The 20,300-nt window shown below is 44.2% G+C and overlaps 2 protein-coding genes and 7 non-coding genes across 13 annotated transcripts; 1 reads left to right on the plus strand and 8 right to left on the minus strand.

Moving 5' to 3' along the window:
- Positions 1 to 2,802: 2,802 nt before the first annotated feature.
- On the minus strand, positions 2,803 to 11,434 carry LOC146796729 (uncharacterized). 5 transcript variants are annotated; one of them, XR_014969656.1, is made up of 9 exons: positions 11,310 to 11,434; positions 10,774 to 10,872; positions 9,730 to 9,877; positions 5,721 to 5,785; positions 5,029 to 5,083; positions 4,782 to 4,829; positions 4,506 to 4,554; positions 4,265 to 4,306; positions 2,803 to 3,245 (listed from the first exon to the last, which is right to left on the minus strand). XR_014969656.1 is itself a non-coding variant. In XM_085629408.1 (8 exons), exons 1-5 carry the CDS (start codon positions 11,417 to 11,419, stop codon positions 4,784 to 4,786), a joined length of 375 nt encoding a protein of 124 aa, XP_085485534.1. In that variant the 5' UTR covers positions 11,420 to 11,434; the 3' UTR covers positions 2,803 to 3,245; positions 4,265 to 4,306; positions 4,506 to 4,554; positions 4,782 to 4,783. The 5 variants fall into 5 exon arrangements, 2 of the variants coding, with proteins under 2 accessions (XP_085485534.1, XP_085485535.1); XR_014969658.1 differs by having other exon boundaries at positions 9,730 to 9,905; XR_014969657.1 differs by lacking the exon at positions 5,029 to 5,083.
- Positions 4,145 to 4,228, minus strand: LOC146796730 (small nucleolar RNA SNORD60). The gene has a single exon (XR_014970283.1). It is a non-coding gene; the product is annotated as a small nucleolar RNA SNORD60 (small nucleolar RNA).
- On the minus strand, positions 4,382 to 4,464 carry LOC146796731 (small nucleolar RNA SNORD60). The gene has a single exon (XR_014970281.1). It is a non-coding gene; the product is annotated as a small nucleolar RNA SNORD60 (small nucleolar RNA).
- On the minus strand, positions 4,649 to 4,739 carry LOC146796732 (small nucleolar RNA SNORD60). The gene has a single exon (XR_014970284.1). It is a non-coding gene; the product is annotated as a small nucleolar RNA SNORD60 (small nucleolar RNA).
- LOC146796733 (small nucleolar RNA SNORD60) lies at positions 4,904 to 4,987 on the minus strand. The gene has a single exon (XR_014970280.1). It is a non-coding gene; the product is annotated as a small nucleolar RNA SNORD60 (small nucleolar RNA).
- LOC146796734 (small nucleolar RNA SNORD60) lies at positions 5,178 to 5,257 on the minus strand. The gene has a single exon (XR_014970279.1). It is a non-coding gene; the product is annotated as a small nucleolar RNA SNORD60 (small nucleolar RNA).
- On the minus strand, positions 6,961 to 7,180 carry LOC146796735 (small nucleolar RNA SNORA73 family). The gene has a single exon (XR_014970204.1). It is a non-coding gene; the product is annotated as a small nucleolar RNA SNORA73 family (small nucleolar RNA).
- On the minus strand, positions 10,608 to 10,691 carry LOC146796736 (small nucleolar RNA SNORD60). The gene has a single exon (XR_014970278.1). It is a non-coding gene; the product is annotated as a small nucleolar RNA SNORD60 (small nucleolar RNA).
- Positions 11,435 to 11,835: 401 nt separating the features above from the next.
- Positions 11,836 to 17,898, plus strand: LOC146796737 (uncharacterized). Its single transcript, XM_085629410.1, has one exon. It carries the CDS (start codon positions 12,404 to 12,406, stop codon positions 14,801 to 14,803), a length of 2,400 nt encoding a protein of 799 aa, XP_085485536.1. The 5' UTR covers positions 11,836 to 12,403; the 3' UTR covers positions 14,804 to 17,898.
- The last annotated feature ends 2,402 nt before the right edge of the window (positions 17,899 to 20,300 follow it).

Raw genomic sequence — 20,300 nt, forward strand, 5'->3', positions numbered from 1 at the left:
AAAGGTGCCCTCAAAGTCAGTTTAGAAACTGATTGTATGACCATTGCAGGCACCTCCGATTCAGCAGTGGCTTGCAGGCCTTCTCACCCAGACTCCTCCTCTCCCAGGTGCATTACACCATCTGCCGCCCTCCCCCCCCCCCCCACCCCACCTCAACAGGGCCTAAAATCAGGAAGGAGGAATAGATCTATAGATCTATTAAACACCACATCTTACTTGAATCAAAATTAAGTAAATCTCCAAATGTTTTTTCAAGGCAAAATCCTTTACCTTTATTCCACAGTAAACGCAATAGATTTTCGTCCCCAATCATTTGGGAATTCAGGCAAAGTATGTTACGAAATGACCTCAATAGAAGTGAAATAATCTAAAGATGGAACTCAAATCTGCCAAGACATCGACCTGGGTCTGATCCTTATTGGGAAGTTAAATCAATAACACGGTTGAGTTGGGTGTTACCTGCAGACGTAAGGCAGGCCATTAGGGACAATGGCTATCACATGGTAGAATGATAACTGCATTTGAAACCAGCTTCTGGAAAAGGAGGTAAAGTCTAAAAGTTGGGTGGTAAATGTGTTCTGAAAACTTCAGACAGTGGTGTCAAAGCCTGCGATGATGCTGCAGCAGCTAGTCAAAGGTCCTGCAGATAAGTTGAAGGGGTCAAATCAGGAAAGAAGGCCAGCCAGCCGCATTATGGGAGGAAAAGAATATGCAGCCTGCAGAAGAATTAACAGTAAATTGTCCCAATTCCATGCCAGACCTTTGAATGGTATTAAACACTTGAAAAAATACAAAGCACTTCCACTTAACAAAACTACTATTCGCCTTTTAAGCTTAAAATTCACTAACTGAGTTGGCTACCAGGACCACATTTAGCAGTGGTGAGATAAGGTAGAGATTTCCATGGGTTCAACAACAATGAATGTCTTTCAACTGCAGCACCTCATCCAAAATAGACAATAACTGGTGTATTGGAGAAGGGAATTTAAGCTGGATGCGCAAGAGGGCCTCCACAGGGCAGCCTGTGAAGCCAGTCAGCTAGCCAATAGCAGGCTCTCCAGGTAGGTGGTAGGACTTGGTTGGCTCAGGGTAAACCAGGCACACAGCCAGCCAAATACCCATTGAAGGTATGACACCAAGCCTCACCGATCTATTGGCTTTGCCAGCACTTTCTACTGCTAGTGTTCAGCAAAATGGAAAACTATGCCTTTTGGGGATGCCATGAAACTTCAACAAAAAATGTCAAAACAGTGACCCACTCCGTGGGATAAAATGTACTTGCATCTCTACCCATGCATACGGCACGAGGTAGCCACCTTTTAATGTGTGGTTCGCAGATACCAATAATTTCTTTAATCTGTGCATAAGATTTTTGGTAATGAAGTAGTCCAACAGCAAATTGCTGCTGCCAGCACTTAAAATTTGGGAAGAAACGTGGGACAGAAGCGAAGTGATGAAGAGAAGTCCATGCAGGGCAAGGAAGCTATGCTGCATGGGTGGGACAAAAGTAACTGAAGAAACATTAATAGAAGGCAACCAATGGACTGGCCCAATCAGAGTACAAGTATTGCCCACAAAAGGTGTTTGTCCTAAAGATGTAGAATCATTAGGGTGTATAAAACTTAACACCATCAGACACAGATAAATTAGTGCCTTGAAGCGTGCAAGGACTTCAATTGAGGCATCCTGAGGAATGTACTCTATTATTGCCATCAATACTAGGAGCGTTCACTGATCATGGACACGTAGAATCCTAGTTACAGGCATACTCGAATCTTCAGCCAATATCCATGACTTGCATTACTATAGTAAAATGAAGCATTACAAGATCACCAAATCACCCAACATTAATCAATTGTAATTTATGTAGCATAAGGTTACAAAAAGATGCACAGGTGCTTGCTCCACTACAGACAGCACAAAGCGGGGAAAAACTGAAGCAGATTCGATGAAAGGGAGTGGCAGAGGATTAACAGATGAAAGCAGGGAAGTGTCTCGATAGGACTCACGAGTAACGGCAGGGTCATGGAAAGATGCCTGTGGCAGAATGGATTTCCCAAAGAGAAGCATTTAAAGAGAAGTTGTGGGATCAAAGGTTGAACCTTTATAAATGCAGGGGAAATTCAGAACATCTCAACAGCGCTGAAAGCTCACTCATGTGACGTCAGGTCACTGCACCGCCCACATAAATCCGAGCTTGTAATTCATTATCACTCAATTTACCCTAACCTCTGAACACCAATGTGAAAGTTCTCTTCGACACTAAAATGCAGCTCAGCTAACCTATGCAGGCATCCATCCCTCACCCCAACAGTCAGTCTGAAAGTCAAATTACAACGGACGCTAAATTGTTAAACGAGTCGTGTATTCTACATCAAATTTTAGTACTTGAGGTACTTAAACAGTAAAATTCACACAAGTTCTTAGCAGGCCCTTAACCTCAATAAAGGATACCAATGCAAAGTTACTCATCGGGAACTGTACTCTAGTTCTTTCTGCCTGGTTCGCTGTAGTTGCCAGAGCTGTGGCTTACACCCAGCCTTGGAAGCACACCTCAAAGGGTACCCTGCTTGCCAGTTCATTTAAAAATGTAAGATGTTATAATGCAATCCCAATTACAGACCAAATTATTATTACTTTGTTGGACCTCTAAGTAAACCCCAAATCTTTTACTAATGGAGTGGATATGCATGCCACTGTTTCCCCGTGGCAGGGTGGGGTGTTAAAGGACATGGTGTTCCTACAATTCCATGCAAGTAAAGTCATTAACTATGGATTACCATTTCGAATAAGAGACAGCTGTGGACAAAATATGGGGGGATCTTTTATTATGTTGAATGATACTAGCGTAGACATCACAACAGCATCTTCACATTAGTTGCAAGCTCATTCATTATGCAGCGTCATTTTCCTCTTCTTGATGTGTCACTTAGTTGAACATAACATACTCATCCATGGTTTCCAGAGTTATCGTGCCTCTAGCCCAACTACACCTATGGAGGCAACAATGGCATGGCAAGGGGACGTTGGTGAGCAAAAGATATCACAAACTCCAATCCACGCACTGTGCGCTTTCATAGTGTGAGCAGCAATGTCTTTATAAAATGACAATTTTGTACAATAAGGCCATTCTAATATGAACCGCCTATAGCAACATCAGTGGACGACTGTGTGCACAGTATGTAGTCTTCCAGCAGTAGACATATCCGTTAATACATGCCGAATCGCCACTTGCCATATTCTTCCTAAAATGGAGAGGAAATAGTTAGTGTGTGGCCACAAGAGACTCCTCAGAAAGAACCCACCCAGAATAGGAAGCTGCAACTAACCTATCAGAATGCCACTCATTTATCCCACTAGTTGAACCCCTTAAAGACCTCAGTTCTCACTCATAACAAAGTCACCAGCAATATATAAACTGCAGAATCAGGCTGTTACTACCACCTTCCACAACATTCTCACATTACCGCTCGACACCAAATAAATGCACAAGATCTTTAATAGGGCCAACTTCCTGTTTGAGAATCAACTATTGTGCAAACGCCAACAGACTGAGTAACTACTAATCGGATACATTAGCATTGTTAGTACAGGGACTCACTCAAGGCCTCACCAGCACAACTTCGAATCCCACCAAATACACTGTACTACCCAAACACTTTATCTCCCTATATATTGGATCTGGGCCAGAGACCGCCCCCCTGCATTATACCCTTTAAATCCAATACAACCTCAGAACCATCCATATTCTAGCTCCCAGACCTCTATCATCTCCAAGGCTGATGTACTGAACTGCAATAAAGCATGGACCGCATGGGACACCGCTAACTTTGCTCTACTAGGCCAATTTCCACTTAAAACATAGTACCACCACACGCAAACACTAGTTGGTGCCCCCCCCACCCCATAACTGAGCCACTTCTCTTCAAAGCTCTGGAGAGTGCAAATATGAAGGCCGCCCTTCAATGCTCCACAAAGTACATTAGCCATGGTAACACATCGAGTTTTAGACCACGAGGAAAAACAAGCTGGTTTTGCAGCTCCCGGTGAGTGTTGATTCAGCCAACAGGCCCATCTGCGACAATTCAACATTAAAAGATGCATTTGATTGCTCACACAGTAATCTTCAATTGCTACTATATTGCTGCCTCAGCCCAGAACAAGAAAATCAGGTATTGTTAGCCAATACTCATACGAGGTGTCAGAAATGTTGGGTTCATCACAGGCCAGCAAGCAGTTCACCCCAATACACATCTTCACTCACCTTTGTGTGATGGGCTTCAACAAGCAGAGGAGCAGACGCACACTAGAGAAATAAAAGGAAAAGGGTAAACTAAGAGGGTGTTACATACACAGCGCTCGCTTAATGTCCACATGGAGATGGCCTCAGCCCAGAGCAAGAAATCAGGTATTGTTTGCCAATACTCATACGAGGTGTCAGAAATGTTGGGTTCATCACAGGCTGCAGGGCAATCGTCCTAATCCCGCCTCAAAACTTTACTCACCATGCAAGATTAGCCGTCCTCAACCAGCCACGCTGTTCAGCATCATTCACTGTGGAAAAAGCCAACAAAATGTTAAATGTACTCCAGCAGTCACTGCTCACCCATCAGTACCCCCAGCACTCTACTCCTCCCAGCCAGTAATGCGGCCTCAGCCCGGAATAAAAAAAAAAAAATCAGGTATTGCTTGAACAATACTCATACGAGGTGTCAGAAAGTTTGGGATCATCACCGGCCTCACCGGCCAGCAAGCAATTCACCCCATCACACATTACTCACCTTCATGTGATGGGCTTCAACAACCAGAGGAGCAGCAGGAGGAGCACACTAGAGAAGTAAAAGGAAGATGGTTACATTCGAGGGAGTCAAGTGCAGTGATCACTCTACTGTCCACATGGAGATGGCCTCAGCCCAGAGCAAGAAAATCAGGTATTGTTTGCCAATACTCATACGAGGTGTCAGAAATGTTGGGTTCATCACAGGCTGCAGGGCAATCGTCCACATCCCACCTTAAAACTTTACTCACCTTTTGAGATTAGCGGTCCACCAACAGCCACGCTGGTCAGCATCAGACTGACTCGCTGTGGACAAAGTCAGTGAAACGTTAAATGTATTCCACTGATCACTGCTCATCCATTAGAACCCCCAGCACTCTACTCCGCCCAGCCAGTAATGCAGCCTCAGCCCACATTAAAAATCAGGTATTGTTTGAACAACACTCATACGAGGTGTCAGAAAGGTTGGGATCAACGGCTCCATGAAACACTTGGTACTCCACCCACCCACTCAACATTTGATTTAACAAGCCTACAATATGTACCACATGCAAACAATTCACACACATTTGGACACTTTGCATTTCATCTCAACTGCAAGACACCAACAAGAAGCAAGATGGAACAATGCCTGAAAACAGGGAAAAGTCAAGAAGGTGGGGACGCTAGCACACAACATTGGAGCACTGAAGAGGGTGACTTGTAAGCAGGCAGACTCGCATGTTGACCGACTTCAGTATAGCGAGGCATTAAAACAGGACAATGGACAGGGGCACAGCAATAGGGAGACCATAGTAAATTTGAGAAGGTGGGTAGGAACGGATGGGGCAAATTACAGGCGTTAAAAGTGACTTGCACTGGCGAAGAGTAAAAACATCCATCCACACAGAACACAAGTTTAGCTATTTTTATACCAAGTTTAAAGTAAAGTCATTAAACATACCATCTCTGTGTAAAGAACCTTCACTGGTCACCAGATGGATTTTTGCAATTTCACCAAATTTCAGCCTGTGAATCAAAGATGGAGGAATATGCTCAAAAGATCAGTTCATCCCATTAATGGATCACTACTTGCAAGACAGCTGAGAAACTAGAGTCAAACTGTATTAAAGACTAACTTGCTTTAGACGGTTTTTTAAAAGGTCTACAACTGAAGGTATTCCTCATGCGTTTTAATGCAAATATCGGAGTGAAAGAAAGGACACAAAAGCAGTCAACAGCACCGTCTGTGTGAGAGATTAATACAATGACTATGGTTGTGTCACTGGTAAAAAGAGGAGGCGGGTACTGTTGGATGGTGTGATTAAGGCGGATAATAGGTTTAGTCGTGATAAAAGGGGATCAGTTAGGAACAAGTAGAGGATAGCGCTGGTGGTTTGTTTGAACAGGGAGTGTATGCCTGGATGCATTAAGGTTATGTATAATGCAGAGTTATGGTGATGTGTTAGTGGTTTAGGACGGAGTGCCAAGTGCCATAGTGTTCTAGTTGGGGTATAAGTGTGTAGGTGTATTTTGTTGGATCCTGTGGTGGTTCAATACACACAACATCTGTAGGAGGTTGGTTTGTGGTACGAGTAGAATACCTTTGCTGATAGTGTTTGAATGTAGGCAGATGGGGCGTAATGGGGTAGCTCCTTAAGTGAAAACTGGGCAGCAGCTCTGGCCCTAGACCAGACAACTGCCCATGTCTGCTCTGCACGTAGCCCCAAGACGCCCTGAGCCTTATGCTTATGACCTATTGACCCATGGAACCCTAACTAATCAAAACCCTAAAGCCAATGGGAGACCTGACCCTATTAACCAATCCTAGCCATGATAGCCAAAGCTTCAAGCCCTAATCCTAGAGTCCAATCGAAAACTCTACCTCGCTGCCAATCAGAACCCTAGCCTATGCAGCAACCCCTCTGACCGCAAGAACCACATACAACAGCACTTGTCAACTGATAGTAATTTTGTTGCTGTAGACCACACAGCACCAAGCTAACCACATTCATGCCATCTGAGCGCACTCCTAAGCAAGTAGTACATCAGACTGGTAGAACAATTGCCCTGATATTTACCCAAAAGTGTAGAGAGATTAAGCTAAAGAAAGACTATTAATACAGCTTAAAGATTTCACAAACAAAATATTTGACCTGCCCAGAGCAGCCAAGGGCTATATTACACTACATCCACACGCTACAATGTGTACCCTGCATGGTTTGTCTCCTCAGTCATGGTCCAAGGACTCTGAGAAGTTGTAGGAATATACAGGATGAAGCTCAGCAACCCGAAGACTGCAAACAAAACTTGCTCTCCAACAGCGTGGAACGGGACTGTACGTCATGGGCCAAGGGCCTATGCTCCCATTTGCCACTAGGACAGAGCTGGGAGAGAGCAACCTCCCACAGGTATCCCTGTTGGGTCACCAATAAAGTCACAGGATACAATCCAAATGAACTAACTTCTAATCACATCCAGCAAGCCACAACCAACCTGTACTTGTTCCAGCTTCAGTGCATGTGTAGTGGTCCATAGGAAACGTTCCGCATTGGTACAAGTTAAGGGTTTTAACATAATCTTACCAAATTATATTTTTAGGCCTCGCCTGAGCCAGGGCTTTAGCGCTGCTCTGGCGAGAGCTATAGAAAACTGGGATTTGGAAGAGGAAACTAGTGCTTTTCAGGCCCCCAACTACAGTGCATGTGCACCGGGCGCGCGCACCATTTGTCAGCCAGCTGATCGCGGCAGCTTTGATGTTCTCAGTGAGCCGCGCGGCCACTGAGAACATCAAAGCGGCCACGATAGTGCTCACCATATGCCAGCCTTCTCTGTGTTGCTTTAGCACTGGCCGCCCCCCCCCCCCCCCCCCCTCCATGTTACCCGTGTGGCTCATTCTCTTTCACGGCCGCGCGGCCAATGCTTGTTGCACTTTCTTGGTATGGCATCTTTCTGTCCCTTATTAGCCCTGTGTGTTTTTCCTTTCGGCGGCATTTCCCTTTATATCCTCTGGGTCGGCTACTTCAAAATAGTCTGTCCGACGAGGACCTCTGTACCTTAAAGACTTCTTTTCCGTCCTCGATTCTCAATCCAGAGTGAACCAGAGGAGGGGCATTGCAGCGACTTTCCTATTCCGTTTATGCTGCTGTGCCTTGCGCAGAGCAGTTTCCAAAGCTTCAAGGCTCGATGGGGCACACCAACCTACATCGGCAAGCCGCACCCAGCTCTAGCCAGGCTGCTCTGGCAGGGGAGCAGGGCAAGCACTATGTGGCAGCAGACTACAATTACCGCCAGAGAAGTTGGGAATTTGGTGGCACCGGATACTTACGGACGCTTCACAGGAGGCTCTTCTAGGTTACCCTGGTGCTATGAGAGCAGATAGACCCACGGCAGGGATTGCAGACGCAGAGATTCACGGGGTAGGGACGGTTTCGCAATGCTGCTCTACTTGCGAAGCGCTGACCCTTTAATTGCTGGAGTACTAGCGTACTCGCCCTCCTCTCTGGTATTTCGGTCCTCTGTATTCAAGAACAATCGGCAGACACGGTCTGTCTGCTCTCCAAGGCAGCCGTGCCCCCGCTGTAGCCTCTCTTCCATGCGCCGTTACCCAGCCTCCTCCCTACTGAGGTCTCCATGGTGCCAATTTATTGGTAATCCCAAATTATATGCAGTCTCCAATTTCCAGTAATGTGCACAAAGTCCACCGGTGGCCCTTACTCTGCAGCTGCCAGCTATTGGCAGCCACACTCTTCCTGACACCCCATGAGCTGAACCCAATTGTTGGCTAAAATAAGCTGCAACGTGACCTGGAGCCGGCGTGTCGTGCGGGGTACTGGTCAGGGGTTCATGGGACTCTGACTGCGGGGGGGGGGGGGGGAAGAGACTCGAGCATGCAGTTCACCTCAGCCTGCTCCGTCCCTCACGTATTACGTCTGCATCCGTCTGTAATCTGGGCTTGACATCAGTTACTGGCTTTGCCACTGCTTATTTTTCTGTCTGAATCAATTCTAGTCTCTCCCTGTCCCATCTGCTTTGATACAAACAACAAATTGTCTTGGTGGCAAGTATAACAAGCATTTACGATGCATTAGGTCTCGCATTTATGAGAGTTTGCGCTATTGGCATTGTAAATGACAATGCCTTTTATTTATGTTGTTTTTAAAACGGGTAAATGAAAGGCAGTCATTTACGATGACAATAGCTTAAAATCTTGCAAATGCAACACGTATCACACTGCAAATGTGTGCTATAAAAATTAAATAAGCTATTAGCATTGTAAAGGACAACGCCTTTTATTTATGTTTTGGGTTTTAAAACATAAATAAAAGGCATTGTCAATTACAATACTAGGGCTTAAACTCGCGTGAATGCGAGACCTATTGCATTGCAAATGCTGGTTTTACTAGTTACTAAAGTGACTTTTCCCAGTTGCACCAAAGTATTTAGGCCATCCCACATTTTCTCTCCTCCAGTTTAGCTCAAGTGAAGAGATTGAGTTGACACGATGTGACGGATCTTGAGCGGTGCACAAATTCTTACCGCAAATGTGTACCAGACAGGCAAGTCGTCATGATTCAGACGCAGTACTATACCAAGTCTTAGTTTGACCATCACTAGACCAAGTCTTAGTTTGATCAATAGACGATCTGGCCCCGTGCAATAAATGTTTAGTACACACTAGAGTCCTTTACTGAAGCAGCTTTAAGCTGGTGGCAAATTGACAAAGTAACCTGGTGGAAATGAAATGCCATACTAGGAAAAAATAAACTGCAATTTACAGCTTCCACTGCCAAAATAGGTCCAGTGATGAGAAAACAATTAATGTAAAGTCCGTTTTTCATAAAAGCATAACTGAAGTCATACCTACTTAAAAAAAAAAAAAACTATGATATGCGTTACAATAAATACGACTCTAAATAACGTGCTTATCACACCCCAGAGAAATATACCATGACGGGGGAAGTGTGACTTACCAGATTTGTCTCAGACTGAACATCTGCAATTGGGCTGTGAAGGAAGTCTCCCTCTAGGACGAACTGCATTCTTTTGACTTCTTTACATTTTCATTACCTCAGAGTTACTACTAGGTTGCATAACCTCCAGTGTAGAAATGAAGTGAACCTCAAAACAAAAATGCAGAAGTAAACATCTACACCAATTAATAAATTACTTAATTCACACGCAGAAAAATAGACCACAGATATTCACCAGATGCAGATCACACTATTGGAGCAGGTGACAGAACATGACTGCTAAAATCGTGGTTAACACCTGGAGCTCATAACCAACTTGCAGAGTACACAATACTAGAAAAACAAGCATTGGCATAGCCAATAGGTCTCGCCTTTGGGACCCTTATAAGTGTTTAGCATAACTAAATACTTTTAAGGTCCCAAAAGTGAGGCCTATTGGCTATGCCAAGCGGCCGTGCTGCCGCGAAAGTTAAAGTAATCGTGGTAAATGTTGCGCGCGCGCACATGCACTGTAGCTCTAGGCTGGCCTGGTAGCACTTTTTGGAGCCCTCAATAAGTCTCGCCAGAACAGCGCATGCGCTGGGTCAGGCGAGACATAAAAAAGGGATCTGCAAATTGCCAGAACATAATTGTGTTGCCTAACATAATCGGTTAAGTTTTTAAAAACTTTAGAGGACCGTAGCTAGCTTTGTTGCGTGAAAGCAGAGCTAGAACGACTGGCAAAAGTCTACAGTTTGCCTCAAATTGAAAACAGAAAGCAACCGTGCCACCGTTCACTCTGATCAATCAGAACGGCGCTCGTGTTTAACCAAACTAGGGGTTAAGCTGCTTCAATTATCTTTAGCCATATTCTCCTTTTTCACCACCAGTCTTAAACGCAGCCTCAGCCCAAAGGAAAAAATCAGGTACTGATTTATCAATACTCATACGAGGTGTCAGAAGTTTGGGGGTCATCACAGGCCACGAGATGAAGGCATTTTACATGACTTAACAAATCTATTTAAGCTCATCTCAAATATATATCAAGATTAATTCACCACTCACCTATAGCCCCGCCGTGACATGAGGATTGTGTGTGTCCCTTCTTGCGATAAACAGTCGGACATCTTTCGATGTGGTAAAAAAAGTGCGTTCCCGAGAAGTCTGCAAATAAAGAAGAGCACTGTTTTACGCATTTTATTGAACACCTCATACCTGAACACGCATATTTCGATAAAAACATCCAAGATGATTTATCTACCTAAACCAAATTCAAACCCTCAGATCAAATAAGTTATAACTCGAAAGACGCTAAAAAGAACACCTAATAAGCGAGTTCGCAGATTCTTAGAAAGTCAGGGAAATAATCTGAACTTAAGAAAAAATATTTACGTTCAGGAAACTACTGTATTTAATAAGTAATAGATTCCACAGCGAACCAGAACTGCAAGGTACCCCATTTGAAACAATCACACTTAGAATTAGTTTGTCATGGTGACAAAATTAAGTACCCAAAACCTGAAATTGTGACACGTTAAAAAATAAGAAGTACATTTGGACCACCTATGTTTTTTTTAATACATACACACAAAGCAACATACCCGTCGTTAGAAATACAAAAACTTGCAACAGTCCTCTTCCTCGTAAACGAAATAGTAAGAACATGGAGACGCCACGTGTGGCTATATAAAAGCAGGCTTACCACGCCCATTGCTCACATCCGCGGACTGACAGCGATAATAACCTACCACGTTTCAGAGTTCAATGTTTAAACCAATCTCGATGTTTTCACAGATTGGTGGGCGGTACTAACCAACCGTAATGATAATTTTTTCTTTACCCAATCACTTTTATGAGCTCATACTACCCCTTGGTCTTCCCGCTAGCTCCGTTTTAACCAATCATAAGCTGTGTGGTATCTGGCGAGGCGGGAGTCACGCCTCCAATTAATTTAAAAATAAAAGAGAGACTATAATCTCATTGCATTGCGTGAAACGTCTAGAAATACGCATTATATTTATACTATAAATTGGGGGGAGAAATCAGTTGGGGGAACCCAAAAGATAAGTGAGATCTCTAGGAGAGAAAAACAAACCTGTTCGTTTCTGTTTCTTGATTTGAACTGCGCCCTCAGTGCAACAGTAGGCGATGGGGACACTTGAAGGTCAACATTAATATTCTAACTGCAGTCCTAGAATATTCGTGGAAGAACAAGCTTTCCAGGGCACTTATTTAGTATTCCGACTCCATCCCTGGACTACTTTGGGGAAAGTTATACATTCCCCAAGTATTCTTAGGAAAGGTTCAAAAGTAGTAATTTTGAATGACAAAATGCTGCGCTGAGGTACAAAATACTAGGAATACGAACAATTTCAAACAGCCGCGCTTTCTCTGGATACAGGTCTGCAGAAAGAGCCGTGCATTTGAGCATAATCTGGGGGAACAGGAACACGTTTAAGATGGCCGCCAAATTCCTCGCTTCGGAAAGGCCTTGTGCTTTTTTTAGTCCTTCTTCGCTTTCTACCATTGGTTACTGTTTACACCAGAACATGCCCATTGATGATGAACATCAGAACCTGCGGGGAGACATGTCCTAGACATGCACACATAATCCAGTGTGCTGCGTCTGTGTATTTACCGCAGTGTCGGTTCCCGTGTAAAGCAGGCGGCCTCAATTGCTCCCGGTAACAGAGCCATGTCTCTGCCGGGAACCGCTGAGAAAGGGGAGAATCTAGACAATAAGCCCTCAAGTGATAAAGAAGCGGAAGCACCTCCATCTGAAAAGACAGCTGAGATTACTGAGGACTCTGCCTGTGAAAACAAAGATGAGGTTGCCGAGGGCCCGCCAGCTAAGAAGAAAGCTGAGAAAGTTTTCCCCACCGAGAAGAGCGCAGTGCAGCTACTGCAGGAGCACTGCGACAAGAGCGGCGACGGGGCGGTGTACGAGTGGGACACCGTGGGGGGCACAGCAGCGCTGCGGTTCATCTGCAGGGTGCGGGTGGGCGTCGAGGTCTTTACCGGTGCCGGGATTTCCAAGAAGGCAGCGAAGCAGAGCGCCGCTGGGGCCGCCTTGGAAGTTCTTGAGTTAAAAGTGGATTCGGCCCTTGGGGATGCTCCGAAGGCACAGGCGTTCACCCCCGAGGGGGAAAACCCTATCACGGTTTTAATGCAACTAAACTCCCGAAAGAAAATCTCGACGCCCAAATACGAGGTGGTTGAGGAGCAAGTGATGGCTAATCGAATGCAATTCACCATGTCTTGCAGAGTTGGAAACGTGATGGAGACGGGATCAGGTCCCTGCAAAAAAGTAGCGAAGCAGGAGGCGGCATTGAAGGTTCTGGAGAAGCTGAAGCAAGACCCGACTCAAGGGAGAGAGGCAAACCACCCAGAGTTCTCCAGGCATTTCTCGGAGCACCGGCGAGACATAAATGACAGCAGGGCACGTTTCACCCCGTACCCTGGCAGGACTAGGCCCTTCCAGGAGCACATCAGAGGCCCTACTTCTCAAACCTTCAACTCCACACTAGAAAGAAATGCACAGTATCCGTTGTCGGAGGTCTTTCCGGACCCAGGATCCATCAGGTCACCCATGGGGCGTCGGCTAGATCACAATGTTGAAGAAATGCAGCGAACGCCAGGGTATTTTGTACAGGGGGCCTTGAATACCGGCACCACGCAGCCTCTAACGGGAAACCAGAGATGTCACAGCGCACAAGAATTTCATAGAGAACCAATGGACCGTGCACAGTATCCACCAGCAAATGGGTCTTTGAATTCGGGAATGGACAGGCCTCTCATGGCGCACCGCCAACAGGAACTATACACAACGCCTAGAGACGATGCAGAGTTTAATACGGCACGACCCACCCTAAATTCGGGCACAGTCCGACCTCTCATGGAGATCCCACACTCGGGCACAGTCCGACCTCTCATGGAGATCCCACACTCGGGCACAGTCCGACCTCTCATGGAGCTTCCACAAGACCACAGTGCCCAAGAAAAGCGCGTTAGTTCAGGAAATAATGCCCTGGAGCCAAGGTTTCAGAGGACCATGAACACAGGAACTATCGGGCCTCTCCAGGGTCACCCTCAACACCCTAGTTCTCAAATATTAAACAGCCCACCAGAAGGGAATGCTCAGTACCCACTGGCACAACAGGCCTTGAATTCTGGAATAAGCAGTCCTTTCCAGACACAGAAACAAGATACAGTTGTACCAGAATTCCACCCAGCACCAAAAGATAATACACAGTTCCAACTGGCACGGGACTCTCGAAACCCAGGCACAATAAGGCCTCTAATGGAGCACAGGGGATACCCAAGCAACCAAGAACTGGACGTAGTATCACAAAACAGCGCACAGTACCCCTGGCATCAAACATCGGTGAACACAGGCATGATTGGGCCTGTCCGAGAGCGCCATCAAGAGGTTAGTGCCCTACAACTGAACACAGCACTGGGGAAAAATGGAGACTATAAAGTGACACCCCAGAATCTATCAAGTACACCCAATCAAACCCCAGAGCAGCAGCGATGCACTAGTGCTCAAGAATCGAACGCTGCACTGGGACACAATGCAGGGTATTCTGGTGCCTTCATGAATCCGACCATGATCAAGTCTCTCCAGGAGCACCAGCAGGACCCTAGTACCCGAGGATTGGGACACAATGCGGGGTTCATGAGCTCCTCCCTGAATCCTGCTATGGTCAATCCTCACCAAGAGCAGCCACAAAACCTTAGTAATCAACAGTCAAACAAAACACAGGGAAATGATGAACAGTACGCGTGGTTAAGTGCATCCCAGAATACAGCGGCAGTTGCGTCTTCCCTGGAGCAACAAGGGCACCTTACATTTCAGGACTCGAGCTCTGCTCCAAGAACAAATGAAGGGCTAACATTGCCATTGTACACAATGAAACCCACAAGTATATTTGACCCAGCCATGAAGCATCAACAAGAATCTAGTGCTAAACAAGTGACCACTCAACCCGGAATGAAGGCACGCTTCCCGTTGGCCTCTCCAAGTCCAACGCCGATCAACCCACTCATGGGGCTCTGGCAAGGTGCTCGGGCCCTAGGTTTCAACATGAAATAAGGAAGCAATTCCCAGTATTTATGGGCATAACCTTCCCAGAGCCAGGAACTCCCTGGCTGCCTCATGCGTATCAACAAGACGCTAGAGCTGAAGAATTGAAATTTGCAACTGGCAAAAATGCAGGATCTGCAAGGAAATTTTTCACTTAATCACTCTGGCACTTTTGGCACTGACCTTGAGAGCAGACTACTGCTGCAGAACTGAATACCACACAGAAAAGATATGAGGGCTTCTTGGACCTGGTGTGCACCAAATTTCCCAGGTACACTTAGTACTGCCCCAGAATACCAGCAAGATTCGAGTGCTAAAAACGTAGCTTCTGCATTGGATAAAAAGTAATGCTTAAAACTGTTCTGTAAACCCAGCAACCCCAGAGCACTCAAGAACTGAACAATGCACCATTAAAAAAAAATACTGGGTATGAATAGACATGGTCCTCATATTGAAGCATACCTAGGCCCATCTGATTCTAAAGTAGTCATATTTTCAATTCCAACACCAGAAGGTGCGCCTTTAATTAAACTAAATACTAAACGTACCGTATCCGATCATGCACACAGCACTGTAAGCATCCCATGACTTTTATACAAGATAGTTTCTCAAAGTGGCAGGATTTTGTTTATTCTTGGAGATTTTAACTAGTTCCATAGTTCTTCGATCTCCTCATTGAGCTAAGAACAAGGCGTTTAAACAATAAACAGCTATGGAATAGACAAGCCATGTTCTTGAGGTCCAATCACATTTTACACTCCAGGCGGCGGTCGATGTCTAGTTTGTGTGTTGGGTGCATGGAACATTTTTCACATGTGTAACTCTTTTCTTATTGCAACTCTTTTTCTTTTAGCACAGTAATTTTCATTGACTGGGGCATTTGCAGTCCTGGTTTGTGGAAATGTTCTACGTGGCCCATTTACTGGGCTGGTCTGTTCTGTCGTGCTTGCTGTCATTCCACCATGGGAAAAGCATGGTACTTCCAGCAACACAGCTTTATGATGTGCTCTGGGAATTTCTTTCCCTTGACAATCTACCTTCCAGGCCTGCATAGCATTTAAGCCACAATACTAATAGTCTTAATCAACAACTGCATTAATAATAAACAGTGTAAAAAGTCAGAGCCATCTGCTGTATACTGAGGAAGTGAAAGAACAATTCCTCACAAGAGCACCAAGGCTAGACAAGCGGGTCAGCAGTACACCAAAACTCTGTATCATCAGAGTCTCCCTCAGCTACAGTGTGGTAAAGGCACTGGTTCTCGAGGGGGGGGGGGGGAAGCATTTGTTTTATTTAATTTTTTATTTTCCCACATTTTGACTCTACACAATATCTTTGTACACATTGTAAATGATTGCAATTACTTTCACACTGTAATTTTAATTGTACCTTCGCATCCGTGGATGCGTAAACACATGCATGAGGCCATATTCACCATTTAAGGGTACCTGCTAACAATGTTGATTAACCTAGTTGGTGCACCAGTATTCTTTCTTTCTAGTTGGGGGTTAGCATGTTAACCTTCGCTGTAGATGTTGACTCCTTTCTGACATCTTAGCACATATGTAATAGGAAGGCTTGTTGAGTAGGCCGCAATTACATTAACCTCTTGCTTGTCTGTCACAACGACCAAACTTTTACCTCACAGTGAAACGCAGTTAATCCCATGATCCCGGCCTTTACATATGTATTCCTTTTATTTGATTATTGTATATCGCTTCTTAAACCAGGTGGGTGTTAGGGTGATGTACATTAACATTGGAACGAGTAAACAGGTTGCATCATTAGGGATCAGTTAACTGTTTTTGAGAAAAGAAAAAATATAATTAGCCAACAGCAAAAGAAAACAAAAAGCCCTCCGCTTGACCCTGTTCATTTGGTTTCAATGCTGACCTGCAAAGTGTCTGAAAAAGTGGGCATTATACTTCCCAAGAATAAGCAGTATTGAGGCTGTACTCTACTTCGGGCCTCTCACATTCTGGCTGTCATTGTCTCTGATTGAGGAAAGGCCTATTCTTGATTTCCTGCGGTACTCATTTGTATTGGGTAATATCTGTATAATAAACTTACCATGGGTGTTCCAGGGACACCGCTCCTGGTGGGTTCCAAATGGATAACCAATCTTGTCTTTTAGAACTACGTTCTCCAGGAGTAGTGACATTGTACAGTCAGTTTAGCTCTAGCTGTAAAACCAGCCTCCCGTTTAAAAAAAAAAAAAAGTTGTAACAAAATATACAGACCTGGGTTTTCAGTGAGTCCGCTACATCCACTGGTTCATTCAAGAGGCATTCACAATTTGTTTCCAACAAGTGCATCATACAGCATGGGGAAGCCCTCTTCAGCCATTGGCTGAATGATGGCATTTTGCTTGTGTACACCTGCCTAAAATGTAGTCCACTTCAGTGTCAAAGCTGGTTGACTCAATTTATTTTTGCCAGGCACATATTTCACATATTTTTACGTCTGGCTTGACGGCACAGCTGTCTGTAAAACACCTTGTTACCAGTTCTTTAAAATATGCCTAGAGTGGGCTTTGGCTCCACCCCTGGGTATATTACTCTCTCAGATCATCCTATTGGCTATTTGGTGTAGCATTCAGGCTTTCAAGAAGTCCTTTCACAGGAATGCACAAGTGACTATTTTACATCTGAATAGTGCACTCAATCATTATACTGTCTGTAACATTCAGTGATTTATCTTCTATATGCATTTTATACAGAAAGAAATAATTGTTAAATGTTCTCAACATTGGCGAAATCAATAAGGTAAGCTTTAATGTGCAACAGCAATTGTGCATGAAACGCATAACCAGCATGCTTGTATTTACTTGTCATGGCACATTATGGATAGGCCTGTTGGCTTTGCCAATGGTTATTTCTCTTTAGGAAGAGTTAGAAGGTACTGCATTATGCAGTAAGTTGAAAAATATATTGCATGTATAGTTGGGTCTTCAGGTAGGGAAATGGAACAGTTAAACCAAACTTATTACACAGTTGGGAAACAAAAATGCTAGCTCCATACAAGACTCTTGTAGAAACCATTTGTATTTTAGTTGTTTGAGCGTAATTTTATTATAACATTGAAGTAAATGATTTTTCTTTATTTGTCTCGCACAATTTGTTAGCGAAACAGCTGCAATTTGCAGAATTTCACTCCCATGCTCAGCAACATTGAGTAAAAGGTACTAAAGAAAAGCCACGAAACACAATTTTATGACCATTTCAGTGTTTTGTGTGTAGATTGGCAAACCACCACAAACAAATTAGTTGCAAAACATCCCGTAAAACCATACAATGTCATGAGGTGGAACAATTTTGATTCACTTGGACAAATCAATTCAGCACGTGAAATTCCTCCACAAGAAGATTTTGTGTTTTGGAAGGATGGTTTGTCCATGCCTATGCTGTGGTGGTTTCATGGTAGGAGTACAGGGTCAGCTGGATTACTATTTTTTGTTTTATTCTGTGCAGTTTTACAGTACATGGGGGGGAAATACACTGTATAGAGTTTGCTCTGTCTCTCATGCTGTGTGTGCAAGTCTGGGTACCTCTAGGTTTGAGACCTAAAATAGCTGCTTGCAAAAGAGTAAAACAAACGCACCAACCAAAGTGAAACAAGGGTCCTCACCCCAAGTTCTTCAAGTGGTAGTGGTCTGGATACCAAGGATCTGGCAATCCATGTCCAGTTGAACGGTGCTCAAGATTTGACCAGCATTTACGAGTTAATCTGTGGGTAGTGGAAAGGGTAGCAAGATATGTGGTGGGTGTACCCATCTTTTAAAGCTTGGATTTCAAAACTGGCCTGTCAGTCAAGATTTGTTATTAGCAAGGCACACCCAGCAGGGAGAAATTTGTAACTACACTAAAAACCTTTACGGAGGATGGAACATTAGGGGACAATTATGTTAAGTCAATATCCTGTGTGTGCATCAGATGCAGAGTTTCACCCACAAGATGAACCTCTAGGAGATGGGCAAGGTGGCTTTAGCTACACCAACTAACAGAGGATTTACGCTTTTAAGAGGAACAACAAATCACTAAAGTACCTACTGCACAGTAAATGCCGGCGTCTCTGATTTTGGAGCTGATGGCAGGCTGGAAAAGGCATACAAACCCTTACATAGTGTGTCTAGAAAGTTTGGAGACAGTCTTAAGGGCTGTGAAGGCAAGGGGAGGCTGTCCAAAGAAGTCTGATAGTCTCTTAAGCCTCAAAGTAAGAGTTTCATGGCTATGTGAAGGGGTTTGTGGAAATTTGAGGATCAGCAGAGCATATCTGATGGTTCAGAGTTTGACAATAAGATGTAAGCATCAGTAGAGATCTGAAGGTCTTTTTAGGTTCATTGAATGGTTCACAAGTGAGCCAAAGATATTTGAGGGTAAGCGATGGGGCTCTAAGCACTAATTGAGTCTTGGAACCCAGGATTTGTGGGTCGTTTGTGAGAATGTAGGTGCCACTAAGTGCTTTTCAGTATTGCTGCAGCTGTGGCTCAATGGGATGATCTCAGAGCCAGCACATGATGTCTAATGTGAAAGTGGGTAGGAGTGCACTGTAAATATTCTCTACTGATGACGGAGGAATCCCGAAACACTGGTGTCTAGAGATCCGATTTCGAAACATTGCATTAGCTGAAAAATAATATGAACTTTGTGTAAAAAACGGAACAACAAATACCAAGACGCTATGGGGCTGTTACATGCAAGCAGTGCGCTCCTACCCATTGTCACATGATGCCTAATGGCTTATGATGGCCAGGCAAAGAGCCAGGAGAGGAATCAAAAGTCACTTTTAAACTTAGATTTTATAAAGTTAAGGATCTAGGCTACTCTTTAATTTAAGCTATTTATTAAGAGCTCCTTAATTGTTTTATCTAATTTAAATACATTTAGCGTTTATTTTAGAAATTAAATAATAATTTTGAACTAAGACAGAGTTGACATTTGCAATTTAAAAATGAGGTTAATAATAAGATGTAGTAGTAAGGTCGGTGTTATTTTGTCAGTGTTACAATAACATTCATTAAAATTCCACCTTAGTGATCTAGTGCCACTTGATGAACTGGAAATCAAGTTAATAGCATACAGTATTTAGTGCAATGTAAGAAACTTCCAGTTGTCAACTAAAGTAGATCTAGAGGCCAACAGAGGAAGGGGCTGGATTACCAGCAGACATGCTCTGAAAGATGCCTCCCTCCTGCATACATTGTTAGAGAAAGACTGCCCTGGGAGCAGTGTCCTGATCCATGTGCTTTCTTCTGATCGCGCTATACCTCTTCTGCTGTGTGAAGGCAAGGCTTGTATTGCTGCTGTACGTGTTGTATGTTTGAAGGGAAGTAACTGCTACTGACTCTGCAGTGCATTAGCATTACTCTGTTGACAGCTGGTGTTGTTGTTCCTTTATAATTTGGATGGAGAGGTGGAGGTCACGAATCACAGAATATAATGCTTCGTCTGCTACATTTGACATTGATTAATTTCCGACGTCCATTAGCTTCTGCCTGACTATGTTG

This window comes from Triturus cristatus, chromosome 10 (assembly GCF_964204655.1).
Source record: "Triturus cristatus chromosome 10, aTriCri1.1, whole genome shotgun sequence".
Classification (NCBI taxonomy): domain Eukaryota; kingdom Metazoa; phylum Chordata; class Amphibia; order Caudata; family Salamandridae; genus Triturus; species Triturus cristatus.

What these genes read in the sequence shown, in the direction of transcription:
- LOC146796737 (XM_085629410.1), top strand. Translation starts at nt 12,404, where the DNA reads ATGTCTCTGCCGGGAACCGCTGAGAAAGGGGAGAATCTAGACAATAAG.
- LOC146796729 (XM_085629408.1), bottom strand. Translation starts at nt 11,419, where the DNA reads ATGGGCGTGGTAAGCCTGCTTTTATATAGCCACACGTGGCGTCTCCAT. An exon ending in TTTTGTATTTCTAACGACGG is followed by an intron (nt 10,873 to 11,309) that starts GTATGTTGCTTT and finishes CTTTATTTGCAG; the next exon opens with ACTTCTCGGGAACGCACTTT. An exon ending in AGGTTCTTTACACAGAGATG is followed by an intron (nt 5,084 to 5,720) that starts GTATGTTTAATG and finishes CTTTGTCCACAG; the next exon opens with CGAGTCAGTCTGATGCTGAC.